Here is a 17624-nt window from a genome sequence, read left to right as displayed (position 1 = left end):
ATGACCATATAGACATGGGTTTACTTTTGTGCTCTCTATTCTGTTCCATTGATCTATGTGTCTGATTTTTATGTCAATACCATGCTGTTTTGATTTCTATGGCCTTGTAGTATATTGATATCAGGTAGCATGATACCTTCAGTTTTGTTCTTTCTCAAGATTGCCATGGTTATTTGGGATCTTTTATGGTTCCATATAAATTTTAGGATTATTTGTTCTAGTTCTGTGAAAAATGCCATTGGTATTTTGATAGGCATTTCACTGAATCTATAGATTGCTTTGGGTAGTATGGACATTTTAACGAGGTTAATTCTTCCTATCCCTGAGCATGGTATATGCTTCCATTTATTTGTACTTTCTTCAGTTTCTCTCTTCAATGTCTTATAATTCAGGTCTCTTCTTCCTTGGTTAAATTTATTCTTATATATTTTATCTTTTTTGATGCAATTGTAAGTGGGATTGTTTTCTTAACTTCTCTTTCTGATATTTTTTATTGGTGTATAAAAATGAAGTAGATTTTTGAAGGTTAATTTTACATCCTGCTACAAAATTTTGGTGGAATCTTTGAGATTCTATCTATATATGAGGTCTGACAATTAGGTTCATGAACTTGTTCTAATGATGTTCTATAATTTAGTTGTAATTTTAATGTGATTATGTGATACAGTGGACATAGTGTTTACCTATTCTGCCATCTTGGACATTATCTATTAATCATTTTTAGCCAACAGGTATAGTATACTTTAAAACTTATCAATTGGCGCTAATGTGGTCCTACAGGGAAATTTATACTCATAAATGCATTTATTAAAAAGCCAGAAGTAGGGGCCGGCCGAGTGGCGCGATGGTTAAGAACTCGCTTGGGATGCCAGAGGGCCCCGGTTCGGATCCCACATATGAGGGCCAGTGACACTGCCCTCTACAGCTAAGATGCTGAACAACAGCTCGACCTGGAGCTGGGCTGCCATGAGTCGCCGGCAACGGCGTAGGCTGCAGTCCCTGTGGCAGTGGGTTGCCATGGGCTACCGTATGTAGCCAGCAGCCAGCGTGAGCGGCCAGCAGCCAGCGTGAGCGGCCAGCAGCCGCAGTGAGCGGCCGTCCAGAAGCCGGCGACTGATCTGCCTCGCCAGAGATGAGCGCAATGATGGTGCCAACTTGGGCCAGTGAAGCAACATCCTCCACAACTAGATTGAAGAACAAAAACGACAGCAACTTCTCTGTTCCCCTTCCCCCAATTCCCCAGCACTGTTCCCATTCCCCAATTCCCCAATAAAAATCTTAAAAAAAAAAGCCAGAAGTAATAGAAAAATAATAGATATTATACAACTAGAAAGGTGAGATTAATGATAAACAACAAAATTGTAAAATAATAAAAAGTGGGGTAACAATTCAAGCCAAATATTGGGTGAAAGGAAGAAGCAGGCAAACATTTAGCAAGAACAATCAGGAAAACAAAGAGGGAAATAGAGACAATATAAAATATTAGTAACAAAAAAGGGCAGACCACTAGAGACAAGGGATAAATATTAATATGCATATGAAAAAAAATATAGCCAGGCAAAGAGTTTTTAGACTTTAAAAAAAATTTTTTTTTTTTAGCTGAGCCATCCTGCCACCTGTTGGCAGCTCAGCAGCAGCTCAGCTTGGGCTGGGAATCAAACCGCTGTTGCTCAGAGCTCAAACCTTTGAGCAAACTCTTAACCAACTGAGCCACTCAGCTGGCTCCAAAGAGTTTTTAAGACTGGACAGCAAAGCTTGATCCATAAGAGAAACAAAAATGGATAAATTAGTGGTTGTCAAAGTTAAAAACTTTTGTCAGTGAAAATCCATGTGAAGAGAATGAATAGTCAAGCTAAAGAGTGGGAGAAAATATTTGCAATCCACATATTTAACAAACAGCAAATGTCTAGAAAATACAAAGAACTCTCTAAGCTTAACAGTAAAATTTTATTTTAAAAAAAGGAAAGCAAGAAAGCCAATGGAATGGCTGTTGTGATGGGGAAATGGTCCCAATGGAAGTTGTTGAACACATATTTTTGAAGGGTGGGGTCAGAGAAAGGGAGTTTGGAAACGTTTGCCACATCTTTTATAAAAGCTTCAAATTGTCATTACTGACAGACTTAGGAAGCAGGATATAATGACAGGATGGGAGGTATTTGACCATGTACTCCCATTTTTGCTTGGTAGGTCATCACTGGCAGTAGTCATGAGGTGAACCTTAAACTGTGCCACCACAAGAAGGAAGAAGGAGAAACTCTACAGAACTTATTGGAAATCCACAAGAAGATGTAAAACAATGTACGTTTCTTTTTCCGGGTAAGAGGGTGAATGCTCAGGAAAGCACCAAGCTGTGGTTCATTGTTCCTGGGAGCTCCTGAGCTGGGCCTGGTGTTGGGGCCATCTCCAACCTCCCAGAGGTGAGCTTCTCAGGTCACCACCTTCCCCCACCCTGTGCTCTTGGGCTCTCCTCCCCAAAGTTGTGAGGAGCAGCCGGGGTGCACAGGCCTTGAACTGTCAGCATGTGCCACTGGTAGCGGCAAACTTTACCGCAAGGAGAAAATGGGACCAGGTCTTCACACCTGGAATGGGTCTTGGGGACAGGCACCTACACTACAGAACCCTGGATTAAAGGGAGGAAGTTCAACTGCTGGGGCAGCTCAGCTCCCATCCTCCTATCCCCAAAATTCCTAGGTCAGAACAAGCAGAGGTAGAGGACCAGCTGGCTCATTGGACTGCACATTTGATCCCTGAAGCCTGGAAAATATAAACAAGATATCCATCTGTTATCTATTTTTGTGTAACAAACTATGCCAAAGTTTGTGTGTGTGTGCACATGCGTGTGTACACACACACACGAAACTTAGTATGTTAAATATATACTCAAAACTTGAATTGATTAAAATAAAGAAGTTTGGACTTAATTGCATGCAGACATGGTTGAAACTGAGATCCCAAATTACACCTTCCCATGAGTTATGAAAGCTGCTTCTTCAGAGCCCACAGCAATTGATGTTTTCCCCCTGGGTGTTCCTTAGTAGCCTGATGTCCTTGGACATCCTGTACTTCAGCCGCCCCCAGCACCCTGAGATAAGACCTGGGGACATCTTGACTCTCGTTCTCCCATCTTTATTCCAGCCAGACAGAGGATCTTCTTTGTTCAGAAGAACTGAAATATCACTTTATAACTTTCTTGTTTCTAGCACAACAGTCAAATTCTTTGTGTGTAAAGGAAAAAGAATGATTAAAAATGGCATTTTTTTTCAACCATTTTGTAACATAATGGACAATAAGTCTAGTGTGGAGAGAGCAAGGAAGACAGAGACCCATATCCTGATGCCTCCATCCTTGTCAGGCATGGGCTAGTCTTGACTGGATTATGAGCCTTTTAAATCTGTATACTATTTGAGCTGCCCACAGCTCTACAGCTACTATCCCTACAAAACATTTCACTTAAGCCTGGGGACAACCACACAAGGTCAAAGTTTAAATTACTACCCTGGGGTAGTATATGTTTCTATCTCAATAATGAGATGGTGGACAGAACCATTTCTGTGCCCTTGATCCTTTTTGTCACAACCTCGTATCATATAGAGGTGTTCTCGGATGAGATATTTATAAAAACCAACCAATTTGTTGATTATTTTAAAATCAATTTCCTAGAAATAACTAGTCTTAAAAAGGAAATAAAAAATGCTTATTGACATAAGAATGGACATTCATATAAACATATGAGAGGACAGGTGAAATATGCAACCATGAAAGTAGTGAGTTTGAAAATGACTAGAGCCCAATACTTGATAGAAATGGCCCGGAATTTTGCAGGAATGCTCATCTGAGCTTAGAGTTGAGGGAAAATGAATGAGGGAGACAGCCCACAGGGAGGGCTGGCACCCACTCTCTGGGAGGTAGCTCTCAGTGGGAATAAACAATGCCTGAAAGCCGTAATCTGAATGAAATGCTGTGAGAGATGGTACATCTCTTGGGAAAGAGTCCGACTTCATGCCTCCTCCGGTGTGAGCTTTCCCAGATTCTGGGCATCTGTATAAGTAGCTCAGAGGCTCTGAGACCCTTTGCCCACAGGTATTGTGGGAATGGGCTTTGCTTCCAAAGCTTCTCACACAGGCTCTTGCAGGACAAGCAATTGGCCCTACACAGCGATAATAACCATAGCTCTGGGCATCCTGTGAGGGAATATCTGGTCAGGACATGAACCCCTGATACCATGAGTCATTAAGATCACCCTTCCTTTCCCTGTAACCCACCAGAAAGTCAAGACTTTCTAGAAAACATTCCCGGGAATGAATTTCCAGACCTGTAGCTGAGTATCAAGAAAATAGCTGCCTGTGTCTGTTATCAAATGCTCTGCATACATAGCCTGTGTCCTTCTCTGTAACCACTTTCCCATCTGCCAGTGGACATTTGGACATTTTCCTCAGCTTTTCCAGTGTCAGGGACAGAGCACAGCCTTGGCACTCAGCAAAGACAGGACTTAACACAAAGTAACAACAAGGTAGAGAGCTCAGGGAAGCCTCTGTAGATGCCAGGAAGCTCCCATGGGGGACGGAGGCAGGGGGAGAGGGCTGGGACCTAGGGGTAGTGCTGTCAGGTAATGTACACAGGGATGCACCCTGCTGTCGGTGGTCCTTGCCTGAGTGCTCCTCAGCACTACTTCACACATTCTAAATCTCCGCATTGGTTCCTATTGCTCACAGCTCCCTCAGGTCCCGGTACAGCCCATGAGATTAGAACTCTGGTTTCTTTCTGCCCCCAACCCCATGCACTTCCAGCCCAGGAAAGGAACATGCCCTACTTGGAAGATGTATTTTTGATTCTCCCCCTATTCCCCACATTTTTCATGATCTAAAGGACAAAGAGGGACATGATGGCAAAGCCAATGCTACTGTCATCCATGTGTCATCTTAGGAGCACCGTCTCCAAAGAAGAGGGTGGGGGATAAAATGCAACTTCTCATGGGCTGCTGATCCTTGGGTGGCCAAGGTCACAGGCTTAATTTTTATGAGCTTTCTAAACTTGGAAGAGAATGAGTTAATACTGAATTGTCTCAGAGCCTGAATGCCCACACATTCCAGTTCCCACCATCTCACATAAAACGTCACCAACTGTGAGCAAATAAAAATTTATAAATCTCAGTCAATTGAACTGTCTTGATCCTGATTCTTTATTCTGACTCAATGCACCAGAAGGGCCCAGATGGTTCTGAAGAGTTAAACCCAAAGCAGTACACTGCTGACCTTGGATTTGGACAGTAAAGCTTGGTTAGTCCCAGATGCTTGCAATAAGTATTATTGGTAAGATGGAAACCAGCCCAGGGTATGTCAATGCCCCAGGACCCTTCAGGTATGCAACCACATTATCAGAGCTCAGAGGAGAAAGCCCTTCTGAAGGGCTGCTCATGGGACCACGTGGGGTCGGCCAGCTCTCGCCACAGACTAAGGGAGCAAGTGCCCTGGCAACATAGGCTGAGCACCCACTGCAGTTGGGGCTTGTCATGCTGGAGCTCAGCTCCCGGCAGATGAACACAGGATTTGGTGAGGCTGAAAAGGAACAACAACATAGCCACAGAAAGGGGGTTTATACCATACATTATATTCTCAGTGATGGCTGGTTGAGACACGAGAAGCAAACATCCATCAATACTCCAACAAGGGGTCTTCCTGCACCACATTTTCACTGGTGGCCAGGTGAGACACAGGAAGTAGGATCCACAGGGTCTGCACTATCCGCAACACCTGCACTTGCTAACGCAGCTGTGGCAATTATATGCAAAACAATAGTAGCTAATGGCCAACTGGTTACAGCTGATTGCCATCTAATAACTGAGCCAGCACCTTTCCACGTGAGGCCGAGAGCCTGGAAACTGCTCTCCTGGCCCTTTTCCGACAGGGCTTAAGAATAGAGAATGGTGAAAAGGTGTCTGCTACAGGTACTACAGGTAGCAGCATAGAGATCCCTGTCCTGAGGTGGGGAGAAGCAATGTGACAAGAGCTGCTTCTCTTGTGTCCCCAGAACTTGGTGAATACACTGAGAAGGAGGGAGGACAGGGTGTGCCTTCTCCAGGACATGGCCACTGGCTGAGGCAAGGGAAGCACAGATGAAGCATGTTCTGCTACCTGACCTCACCCAGGCAAGCCCCCAGGATAGCCCCCGGCAACTGCTCACGGAGGACCTGGGCTCCACTATGAGGCTGTTTCCTCCAAACGCTGATGTTGAGACAATAATTCAGGTGCACGTGGTTTATTTGGAGGTGATCCCAGGAAACACCAGTAGGGCAGTGGGGAAGTGGAACAGGAAGCAGCATGTAACAGTGAGCAGATTCATAATGTGGGCAAGTAGGGCTCCATCTTCAGGGCACCGCTCAGAGACTGGGTAGAATGAACCTCGGTGTTATCTCCTGGGGCGTCAGAAGGCTGGGGTCTTTATCCTCCAACTTTGGTCATTGACTGAGGGCTCCTCTCAGGGGCAGCACCTTCCCAGCACTCCAGCCTGCCTCTCACAGGTGGAGAGGAAGCTCTTAGGCAGAGAGGTTCAGGTGCTTGCCATAGGCCCTGCCAGAGAAGAACTCTCGGAGACTGTTTACCTATCAGCCAGGTGGCCTTTAAGCTTCACCATCTCTCATGTGTCTAAGTTAGAACTTGCTCCTATGTTATTGTTGACATTCCCCTGCTGGTCTTGACCTGCACACAAGTGCTATAGTTTCCACATCCAGGTTTCAGAAAGTGCCTCTTTCAGGTCATGTTAACTCCCTTTAATCATTTCAGCCCACTCCTACACACATACATACACACACTCACACATTGTACTTGACAGCCTCCAAGATGACCTCCACTGACACTCATTTCTCAGTCTTCATGTCTTTGTAGAATCCCCTCCCACACAGAACAAGGGTTAATCTGGGTGACCAACAACACAAGAAAGAGGCAATGGTTTGTGATATCTGAAGCAAGGTCACAAAGGGCATTGTGGCTTCCATCTTGGTCTCTCAGAACACTGTCTGGAGGAAGTGAGCCACAATGTCAAGTACACAGTAACACTTGGGAAAGGCCCATGTGGAGGAGAACAGAGATCTCCTGTCAACAGTTAACACCGACCTACAGCCATGAGCCACATGGGAAGTGGATTTTCCAGCCAAAATAACCTTCAGCTGAGAGCAGTGTGGTCAATGTCTGAGTTTAATTTCATGAGAGGTGATGCCTGGAACGATCCAGCCAAGCCAACTCCAGATCCCTGAGCCACAGACACCATAAGAGACATAAATAAATTGCCTCTAAAGGAAGGGTCATTAGGTAATACAACAGTCATGCAGTATTAGATAATACATCCTACTGTGTGCATACACACACACATACACATACACACACACACACACACACGGTTTACAAATGCAGCCTACTATCCATGCACCATCACTCTTGCATTTTTTCTGACTCAATTCAAAACCAGGAGTAAAACACAAATCTCCAAATGACTCAACTATCTCCCAGGTTGATCTTGGGTTTAAAACTGTTTCTAAGCCGTTAGACGGTGTCTTCTCAGGAGTCCTGAGTGGGGCGATTTCTGTGGAAATCCATGGATGGATCCATGGATGAACACCATCAAGGTAACCAGAACCTCAGAACCATGTAGAAACTACCTACTAGTTTGAAGCAATTGAAGGCTGTGTCCTACCGTTAGTGCTTCAGAAAACTCTCAGTGAAAAGTAATTTGTGCTCAGAGTCTGATGAAATATGGAAACAGGTTCACACTCCCTTCTATTCTCAGTAGCATATTGTCCCTGCTACCGAGATTAGCAGTAGCTAATGGATTAGCCATTAGAAGATTAGCTAATGGATTAGCCAAGTAAAAGAGGCTGTCCAACACTGTAAAAAGACATGATGTTCTTAGCATCAGTCTCTGAAGAACACACAAATAAGCATAAGTTCACAGAAACAAAGTGAATGGTTATTTAAATGTTTTGCAAGTGTCTTTGCTTCTTTAAAATGGAAGTGAGAGCAGCAGAATGTACTGGAAGGTAATTAGATATCTTTGCATTGTTTCTTCAGCATAGTGAGTTCAAATTTCCAGGGTTTGGATGCCACAATAAAGGTACAAAGAAATACCTAAAAGAGACAAAAAGAATAATCTGTTTTAAGAAAGAAAAGTGAAAAACAAATTTTTTTAAGTTTCTATTTCCAGGTGTGAGAATTTGGTTTCAGGAGGGCTAAGAGGTGGTCTGAGCCAGTCATGCCCCCACAGGCTCCAGAGCTGTTGACCTGGAATCTGATGGCAGAAGAGTGAGCCTCCCTGACCAGGATGGACCGCTGCCAATTCACTTCCCTGTGATCTGGAGGCATCACAGGCTTGTCTGTATTTGCTCCAGGAGGGCAAGGGACAGAGCCCAGGAAGTGGCTATCCTCAGAAATCATTGCCTGCAGCTGTGATCCTCATCCAGCCACCCTAACTTCCCTGTAGCCCACTGAGGCACTGTGCTGCATGGAGGGCCCAGTGGTCCTTCCCAGGGGAGGCAATACAAGAAGAATAGTACAGAGTCCTGCGTGCCTTGGTGAGGGGGGTCAAAATCTGGACAGAGACCACCAAGAACGCTTGCAGTTGGGGAACTGAGAGGAGGCATATAGCACTCTTCCCAGGGCCTGCAAAATGAACAGGGCTTCAGGCTCACAGTGTGGGATGAGTTCACTTGTGCCCCTCCTCTCTCTCCTAAAAATATTATTCAGTTAGAATAAAAACATAAAGTAGGGATACCTCCATTATATCAACGAAAACATAAATGGCAGCATCAAATAGAATTAAAGTTGTATAAAATACAAAAACTGAGGGATCAGTTTGAGGGAGAAAATAGGACCAAGCTACCAGCAACCCAGACAGGCCACTGAAGGACTGAGGCCAGGCTGGAGGGCACCCAGGTCAGATGGGCATTCAGGATGGGTTGAGCTAATTCATGCATGGCAGTGGTGGGGAGGGCAGAGTGTGGGCTTATTAGAGAGTTCACTATTGCTTGACTTCTGGATCAATCAAGGTAAACAGGAAACAATCATGAAACAGAGGGGTTGAAAACTCAATTATCAATATCAAACCTAGAGGACATTTTAGCAATGTATATTAAAAATCTTTAAGAGGTAAAAAATATAAAATGAATAGTTGAACTTGTAGGGATTTTGCCTTCAAGGAAACAATAATCAGGTATACACTAAAATGGAAATAAAAAATATTCATTAAAACACCGTTCATAATAGTTAAAAATTAGGAAAACAATTCTCAGGGATTGGTTAAAAAATATGTAGAAACATCATTAAATAAAATCAAATAGTTCCATTGTATGATGCTTTTAAATAATTTTACAGTTTTGGAAATCCTTAGAGTTTATTATTAAATGAAATGCTAGATAATGGAACAGTGCACAGTATGGTTCCCAACTACACAAAAATGCAAATATAACATAAAATATAGAGAAAAAAACTAGGAAGCATAACAATATATTCACAGTGGTAAGCTTTACATAATGGTATTTTAGTTGGATTTAAGTTACTTAATACTTTTGAAAATTTCCAAATTTTTTACATTAAGTGAATCAGGCCAATAACTATTTAAAATAATATGAAAAATTTTAATTTATTTTTCAAGGTGCCTAAATGCTTACCCTGTCCTCCTTTCTAAACTCCAATAAACAACTAAAGAAAACAGATAAGCTCAAATCTCTAGGAGTTATATGAAACAGGAAAGGACCTCGTGTGAAGGCAGATACAGGAAGGAATCCTGCCCGAGAAGTGGATGCAAGCAAGTTTACGGAAGTCTATTGAATGACGTGTACTCAATATACAGAATGAGAGCATAAGAGGAAACCAAGAGTGAACTTCCTCCAAATCCCACAAACCTTAAAGTCATCCTTGACGTTCCTCCTCTCACACTCCATGTCCAATACTTCAGCAAATTCTGACGAAGCATTTCAGACATCCAGAACTCAGCATCTCCATCATTCTAACCAACATTATCTCCATCTGATCTATTCCAATAGACTCCTAATAGACTCATATTGATCTTGCTGTCTCCAACCCTGCCCCTAGACTGGATTTGCTCCATTTGTCCCTCCTTGTCTGCACTCCTCATCCAGCATGTCTTGAAAGACCAACAACCTCTATGGGCTGCGCCAATGGGCATCCTTGCCTTCTGACCTTTATAGATCATGTCAATGGGCATCCTCTAGTTTCCAGTTTGGTTTGGTCAAGGGAAATAGAGGCAGGAAAGTGGGAGGCATGAGGAGAGTGAGCTCAGGGGTTTATAGTGGGTTGGCTGTATTCCTCCACCTGAGGTCATGGCTCCTGATAGAGACCCTCTGATGGCTCCAGAGAAGAGAATATTAAAAAGCCAGTTAATCCTAGAAGTGAAAACCTGGATGATCACATAAGAATAATAAAACATCTCAACCTTACTAGAAATCAAGGAGATGCAAAGTGAAATAATAAGGAGATAACATTTCACATACATCAGACTATAGAAATTTTAGACTCATAACACCAAGTGTTGGCAAGACTGAGGAGAAACAAACAATCACACACACAGCTGATGGAAGATATGCTGGTTCAACCACGTTGGGGAGTAAAATTGAAGTCATGCGTCATGTGTGGCCTACCACACAAAAGTTAAAGTTTCATGTGCTCCACAATATGCAGTCCCACTCCCAACATCCCTGGAGAGAGTCAGCATGTGCCATGATTTTCACCACAGCATTGTTGTTAAGAGTGAAAAAATTTAAATAACCAAAAGTGTCCAAAATAAGGAAATAGTTAAATACAATGTAATATAGTTATATATGAGCTCCATATACAGTAATAAATATATTTTTAAGCCAATTTCTATATATATCAACTGGCCCAACAAGTCATTTGACATGAATAAATAATAGAAAATAATGCCAATATGAATAAATCTCAAAACATATCATTGAGTGAAAATAAAAACAAAAGAAAGTTCTAAAATTTATGTAAATTTGGAAAAACACAAAACTCTACATACATAGATAAAAATATTTTAAATGGGTAAAAACACTATTCACCAATTTTAAGAGAGTGGTTACCTTTGAGGGGGTAGCAGGAGAGATGTGTAACATTTTACTTGTTAAAATAAATATTTTAAATTAATGTAATGGGGGGCAGCCGGGTGGCTCAGTTGGTTGGAGCGTGTGCTCTGAATAACAAGGTTGCTGGTTTGATTCCCACATGGGCCCGTGAGCTGCACCCTCTGCAACTAGATTGAAGACAACGACTTGAGCTGAGCTGCTGCTGGGCTGCCGGTGGATGGCTGGATGGCTCAGCTGGTTAGAGCATGCGCTCTTAACAATGAGGTTGCCTGTTTGAGTCCCGCATGGGATGGTGGGCTATGCCCCCCATAATTAGATTGAAAATAAACATAAAAAACAGTGACTGGACTTGGAGCTAAGCTGTGCCCTCCACAACTAGATTGAAACAACTACTTGACTTGGAGCTAATGGGTCCTGGAAAAAACACACTGTTCCTCAATAAAATTTCTAAAAAAAAAAAAAAAGAAAAAAATTAATGTAATGAAGTAACAGCTATAAAATTTGTGTAGCAGGCACATGGGTATTTGATATATCATTCTTGGTACCTACCAGAATTTTTGAAAGGTTACTTAATTGAAAACAATTTCTAATAATTTATATAACAACTGTTTACTTTTTAGATGTAGACATTCACTTGCATTTTGTTGTCCTGCTCTGGTGCCTACTATTCATTAGACTATGAAGATATTTTTTATTTGAGCATGTCTGGGCAATTTTTGGCAATCACTAATCTGACATTATTTAGACAAATATACATAGTACATCAGCAGTTGTTTTAAAAAGGAAGAAGAAAGACTATGTTGATTTATACAAATTTATAGTAAGATTATCTTGGAGATATCCACACAGATGATCCCACTGGATACTCCTAGAGAGGGGAGAGAATCAGAGGGAGATCTTCAAGGTGCCCAGAGGGGCATGCCATCACTGTTAGCATGGATAACTGGTCACCCTGCAAATTTGTCCCATGGGGAGTCCCTGAGAAGAGTGAGAAAGATGACAGCCAGTCCCTAACTGTTTCAACTGTTCTAGTTGAGACACCAGACATGTAAGTAGAGCAGCCATCTGAAACATTCCTGCCCCAGCACACACCACAGGTGGCAGAACCCAGCCTAGATTGCAGAATAGTGAGAAATAAATAATGGCTTGGTGTTGCTTTAAACCATCGTGTGTGTGTGTGTGTGTGTGTGTGTGTGTGTTGGCAGGGGTAAGGGGAAGGTGGTATCAGCAACAAATAATAAATACAGTGCTCTGTGTCTAGACTGGCCACCCTCAGTCTACAATATGATCAGAATATGATTTAAAAAGTAAACTTGAAAATCAAAGCAGTGTTAGTTCTATCAGTTTTCTCTGTCTGGAACACAAACCTAACCATAGCCATCATTTCTTCCTGTCTCAGGCACATACCTTTTGCATTTTAGGATCCTGTTGTAATAAACAGTTTTCATTTTCTCCTGAAATTTTCTTGCACATTGTTCGGGCAATTTTGACTTCAAGAAAGTAGTCCAAACTATCTGTGACCTGTCAAGTAGTAATTTAAAATTAGATGTCATAAAGGAATGCATGATATTAATAGTCATCTCTGATAAATAAACATGCCATTGACTTCTTAGGGTCAATGACCCTCTCTCCTACAGTTTTCTTGCCAGAAGTCTTGGAGTAATTGGGGGAGGGAGTTCTTACTTTGATATATTTATCTGCCTCTGTTTCTCTGTCTCTCTTTTGCTATGGCATTTAATTTTAAGTAATGACACTGTCCCCAAGATAAAGCAAGAAAACTTTTCTCCATAGACCCTTTTTCCTGGGAAAGCTAATGGTTTGCTTATTCCAATAAGCTAGGGAAGTAAACAGTAGAGGTATAGCATCTTCATGACTAGTCAATAGATACTGAGTGAAGAAAAGACATCCCAGAACTGAAATCTGCTTAGAGTGTATTGCTTCTCTCTGAAGCCTTCCATGCTTTGGCAATTTTAGCAATATACACCCATTCCATGTGCTCACCCTCCAAAGTCCCTGACTGTGAGGGCATCTTCCTTGGCTGTGCAGAGCCTTCTACTCAGGAGTGTGCCTTGTGGGGACATGGAGACACACAATGGCAAATGTGTTCATTTTATTATTTAAAAATGAACAAGAAGAAAACAAGTTTTACAAGACTTAGGAGAGAGAACATATGAAAGAGAATGCCCAAGTTAAACACAATAACTGACCCCAGAAGACTAAGAGATAATTCATAAATATAGTAAACATTTTAGAAATTCTAGCTAAGTTGCCTGAGCATTGAACAAAATGGGTATGGTAGGAAGAATTTAAGTGTGATTTCATGACCAACTGTAAGTTTTTCAGTTATGCATGTAAGTGTATAGGGTACAATAAGTGTCTGGAAGGACAGAGCAAACTGCTTTTGGTGGTGCTTTCAGGAATGAGTCAAATTGGAAACGCAAGAAATGGAGTGTGTACTTTCATTTTTTAACTCAACAATGCAAATGCATGTACTCCTAGAACTTTCTGATGACTGAATATCAAGTTTCTCAACCTCAGCACCATTGACATTTGGTGCTAGATCTCTCTATGTTGGGGGTTTCTTGTGTACTATAGGGTGTTTAGCAGCATCCCTGGCCTCTACCCACTAGAAGTAGCTGGCCTTCCAGTTGAGATGACCAAAAATGTCTGCAGGTATTGCCAAAACTCCCCTGCCAAACAAAATCCATGCCAAGCTGAGAACCATTTTTTTATATTTGAAAAATATTTCCAAGTTAAAATTATTATAAAAAACAGACTGATCTAAATCATACTCAACAGCCACCAAAGGACCACCAGCCCTATTTTGACCCCTGATTACCTAGGAAAGGAAGGCGGCTGGATTTCTGGCTGCTGAGGCAGCTCCTCACTCCTTTCACGAAGAGGCACTTCTGACTCTCCTGACCTTCTGTAATGCCCCCTCCCATCCTCTTTGGATGCAGATCCCACCACTTTCACTTCATCCAGCATCACTCAGAGGCAGTAGCACGTGCCAATTAAAAGCAGACAGCCTGGATTTAAATCTTAGCTTTTCGACTTATTAGCTGTGTGACACTGGGCAAGTTACTAAATCTCTCTGTGCCTGTTTCCTCTATAAAGTGAAAGAAAGTAGTTTCTACTTAACAAGTTGTGCGGCCTGAATGAGTGAGTATATGAAGAGCAACTGGATCTGGCACAAAAGTAACTTTTATATAATTGTCATTTGTGGCTCTAGGTTACTGTCAGTGTTTTTTTTTACCAGCATTCATCTTATGCAAAATCTGCAGCAGAATCTCAGTCAACTAAAGCAGGTGGCTGCACACCTTTTCTTTCAGGGCTGGAGAGAAAATATTTCAGGCTTTGTAGATCACATGGTCTTATTGCAGTGCAAAAGCAGCCCTAGACAACACTCAAACAAACGCACGTGACAATGTTCTAATAAAACTTTATATATGAACACTTAGGTTTGAATTTTACATAATTTTCACATGTCACAAAATATTCTTTTTATTTCTTATAACCATTCTTAGCTTATGAGGCATACAAAAATAAGCATCAGGTCCAATTTGGCCACAGTTGTAATTGTCCAACTCTTAATATAGCTCTTTGCACTTTTTATTTAAATCATCCAATAATATATAGCTGTTTTAATATATATATATTTATTTAATATACATATTATTTAATATTATATATATATACATATATATATGTGTGTATGTATATATATATTGCCTGTGTGTATGGTATTAAGTTTAAATTGATTGTCACCAAGAATTTTTTTTTGTTTTATTTTGAGTTATTTATTTTGGGTGGGATAGTGTGTTCTTTTTTATCTCTCTCTCCAATATCTTTTTCAGCAGTATGTAGCTGGAATGTCAGAGAATTTGAAATACCTTAGTTGTAGCTTCTTTTTAAACCTGTTTCTATTTGATTCTTTGCATTCTTACCTGCATTCAAGAGCTTAAATGAACTGAGAAATAAAATGTGCATTCATGAAAAAAACAAGCACACACTACAAAATGATATATAATCTTTGAGATATATGGTTATTTGATTAGCTTTATTATTATTTTTTTTCTTCATTTTATTGTTAGTTTCAGGTGTACAGAACAATGCAATAGTTATCCTTTTCACCCCTCCCAAAGTAACAACCCCCCTCCCCCTATTTACTGCCCTCCCACCCCCTACATCATGCTAATCTATTACAATTCCATTGACTCCATTCCCACTCTCTACTCCACGTCCCGTGACTATATGTATATATAATTATAGTTGACATACATTATTATTCAACATCAGCTTCAGATATACAATGCGGTGGTCAGGCCTCTATACCGACTATTAAGTGGTCTCCCTAACAAGACATGAGTCCACCTGGCCCCCTAAAAAATATTTACAACATTATTGATTATATTCCCCAGACTATCTTTTCTATCCCTGAGGCCATATTGTAGTTACCAATTTGTATTGTCTCATTCCTTCCCCTTCTCCTTCATCCCCACCCCCTCCCAACTAGCAACCCTCAGTTTTTTCTTTGTGTCTCTGAGACTATTTCTGTTTACATTTCTCATTTATTCAGTTTTTTAGAATCCATGTATAAGTGTGATCATATGGTATTTGTCTTTCTCCGACTGACTTATATTGATACGACCATATGATTTTTATTTTTATTTTTGTTGATGTTGTGTATCACATTAATTGATTTGCGTATGTTGAACCATCCTTGTATATTAGGGATGAAACCCACCTGGTCATGATGTACGATTTTCTTAATATATTGCTGAATTCTGTTTGCTAAGATTTTGTTGAGGATTTTTGCAACAATGTTCATCAGAGATATCGGCCTGTAGTTTTCCTTTTTTGTACTGTCTTTTTCTGTTTTTGGAATCAGGGTGATTGTGGCTTCATAGAAAGAGTTTGGGAGACTTCCCTCCTTCTGGAATTTTTGGAATAGCTTGAGAAGAATAGGTGATAATTCTATTTTGAATGTTTGGTAAAATTCACTTGTGAAGCCATCTGGCCCCGGGCTTTTATTTGTTGGGAGCTTGTTGATTACTGATTCAATTTCCTTGGTGGTAATCAGTTTATTCAGATTTTCTGTTTCTTCTTGAGTTACGCTTTGGAAGGTTGTATGCATCTAGGAAATTATCCATTTCTTCCAGATTGTCAAATTTGTTGGCATATAATTGCTCGTAGTAATTTCTTAAGATTTTTTGTATTTCTGTGGAGTCTGTTGTTACTTCTCCTCTTTCATTTCTGATTTTACTAATTTGAGCCCTCTCTCTTTTTCTTTTGATGAGTCTAGCTAGGGGCTTGTCAATTTTGTTTATCTTCTCAAAAATCCAGCTCTTGGTTTTGCTGATCTTTTGTATTGTTTTTCTGGTCTCTATTTCGTTTATTTCCACTCTGGTCTTTATTATCTCCTTCCTTTTGCTCCCTTTGTGCTTATTTTGCTGTTCTTTTTCCAGCTCCCTGAGGTGTAAGGATAATCTGTTGATTTGAAATTTTTCTTGCTTCTTTAGGTAGGCCTGCACTGCTATGAACTTCCCTCTTAGGACTGCTTTCGCTGTGTCCCGGAGATTTTGGGTTATTTCATTTTTGTTTGTCTCAAGGTATCTTTTGATTTCCTCCTTGATCTCAGTTTTTACCCACTCGCTATTTAGTAGCATGTTATTTAGCCTCCATGCATTTGTGAGCTTTCCAGATTTCTTCCTGTAATTGATTTCTAGTTTCATAGCATTGTGGTTGGAGAAAATGCTTGATATGATTTCATCTTTTTAAATTTATTGAGACTTGTTTTGTGGCCTAACATGTGGTCTTAGAATATGATCCATGTGCATTTGAGAAGAATGTATATTCTGTAGCTTTGGGGTGAAATGCTCTGAAAATATCGATTAAATCCTGCTGGGCTAACGTGTCATTTAAGGCCACTGTTTCCATGTTGATTTTCTGTCTGGAGGATCTGTCCTTTGGTGACAGCGGGGTGTTGAAGGAAGTCCCCTACTATAATAGTGTTACTGTTGATCTCTGTCTTTATGTCTGTCAAAATCTGTTTTATATATTTAGGGGCTCCTATGTTAGATGCATAGATGTTTACTAGAGTTATATCCTCTCGTTGGATCAATCCCTTTATTATTTTGAAGTGCCTTTCTTTGTCCTTCATTATATTCTTCAATTTAGAGTCCATTTTATCTGATATAAGTATCGATACTCCAGCTTTTTTCTCGGTTCCATTTGCATGAAATATATTACTCCATCCCTTTACTTTCAGCCTGTATGTGTCTTTTGATCTGAGGTGAGTCTCTTGTATACAGCATATGCAAGGGTCTTGCTTTCTTATCCACTCAGCAATATATGTCTTTTGATTGGAGCATTCAGTCTATTTACATTTAATATGATTATTGACAGGTGCGCAGTTAATGCTGTTTTGTTATTTGTGTTCCTGGTCATTGTTAGTTAGATTGTTTCTCTCTTTCCTCTGCTTAAAGCAGCCCTTTTAACATTTCCTGCAATGCTGGCTTGGTGGTAATGA

General features: G+C 40.8%; 1 protein-coding gene across 1 annotated transcript in view; it reads right to left on the bottom strand.

The window, feature by feature from the left end:
• Positions 1 to 8033: 8033 nt before the first annotated feature.
• LOC109377526 (cystatin-13-like) overlaps positions 8034 to 17624 on the bottom strand; it is a 13471-nt gene continuing 3880 nt past the window's right edge. The window contains exons 2-3 of the mRNA XM_019633900.1: positions 12500 to 12613; positions 8034 to 8117 (exon numbers count right to left, since the gene is read on the bottom strand). Coding sequence (XP_019489445.1) covers positions 8034 to 8117; positions 12500 to 12613 — 198 coding nt within the window. The remainder of the gene's footprint in view (positions 8118 to 12499; positions 12614 to 17624) is intronic.

The sequence above is a fragment of the Hipposideros armiger genome, unplaced genomic scaffold (assembly GCF_001890085.2).
Source record: "Hipposideros armiger isolate ML-2016 unplaced genomic scaffold, ASM189008v1 scaffold_1434, whole genome shotgun sequence".
In the NCBI taxonomy this organism is placed as follows: Eukaryota; Metazoa; Chordata; class Mammalia; order Chiroptera; family Hipposideridae; genus Hipposideros; species Hipposideros armiger.
The sequence above is the reverse complement of the archived record's forward strand: the minus strand, read 5'-3'. Positions and strand labels throughout refer to the sequence as shown.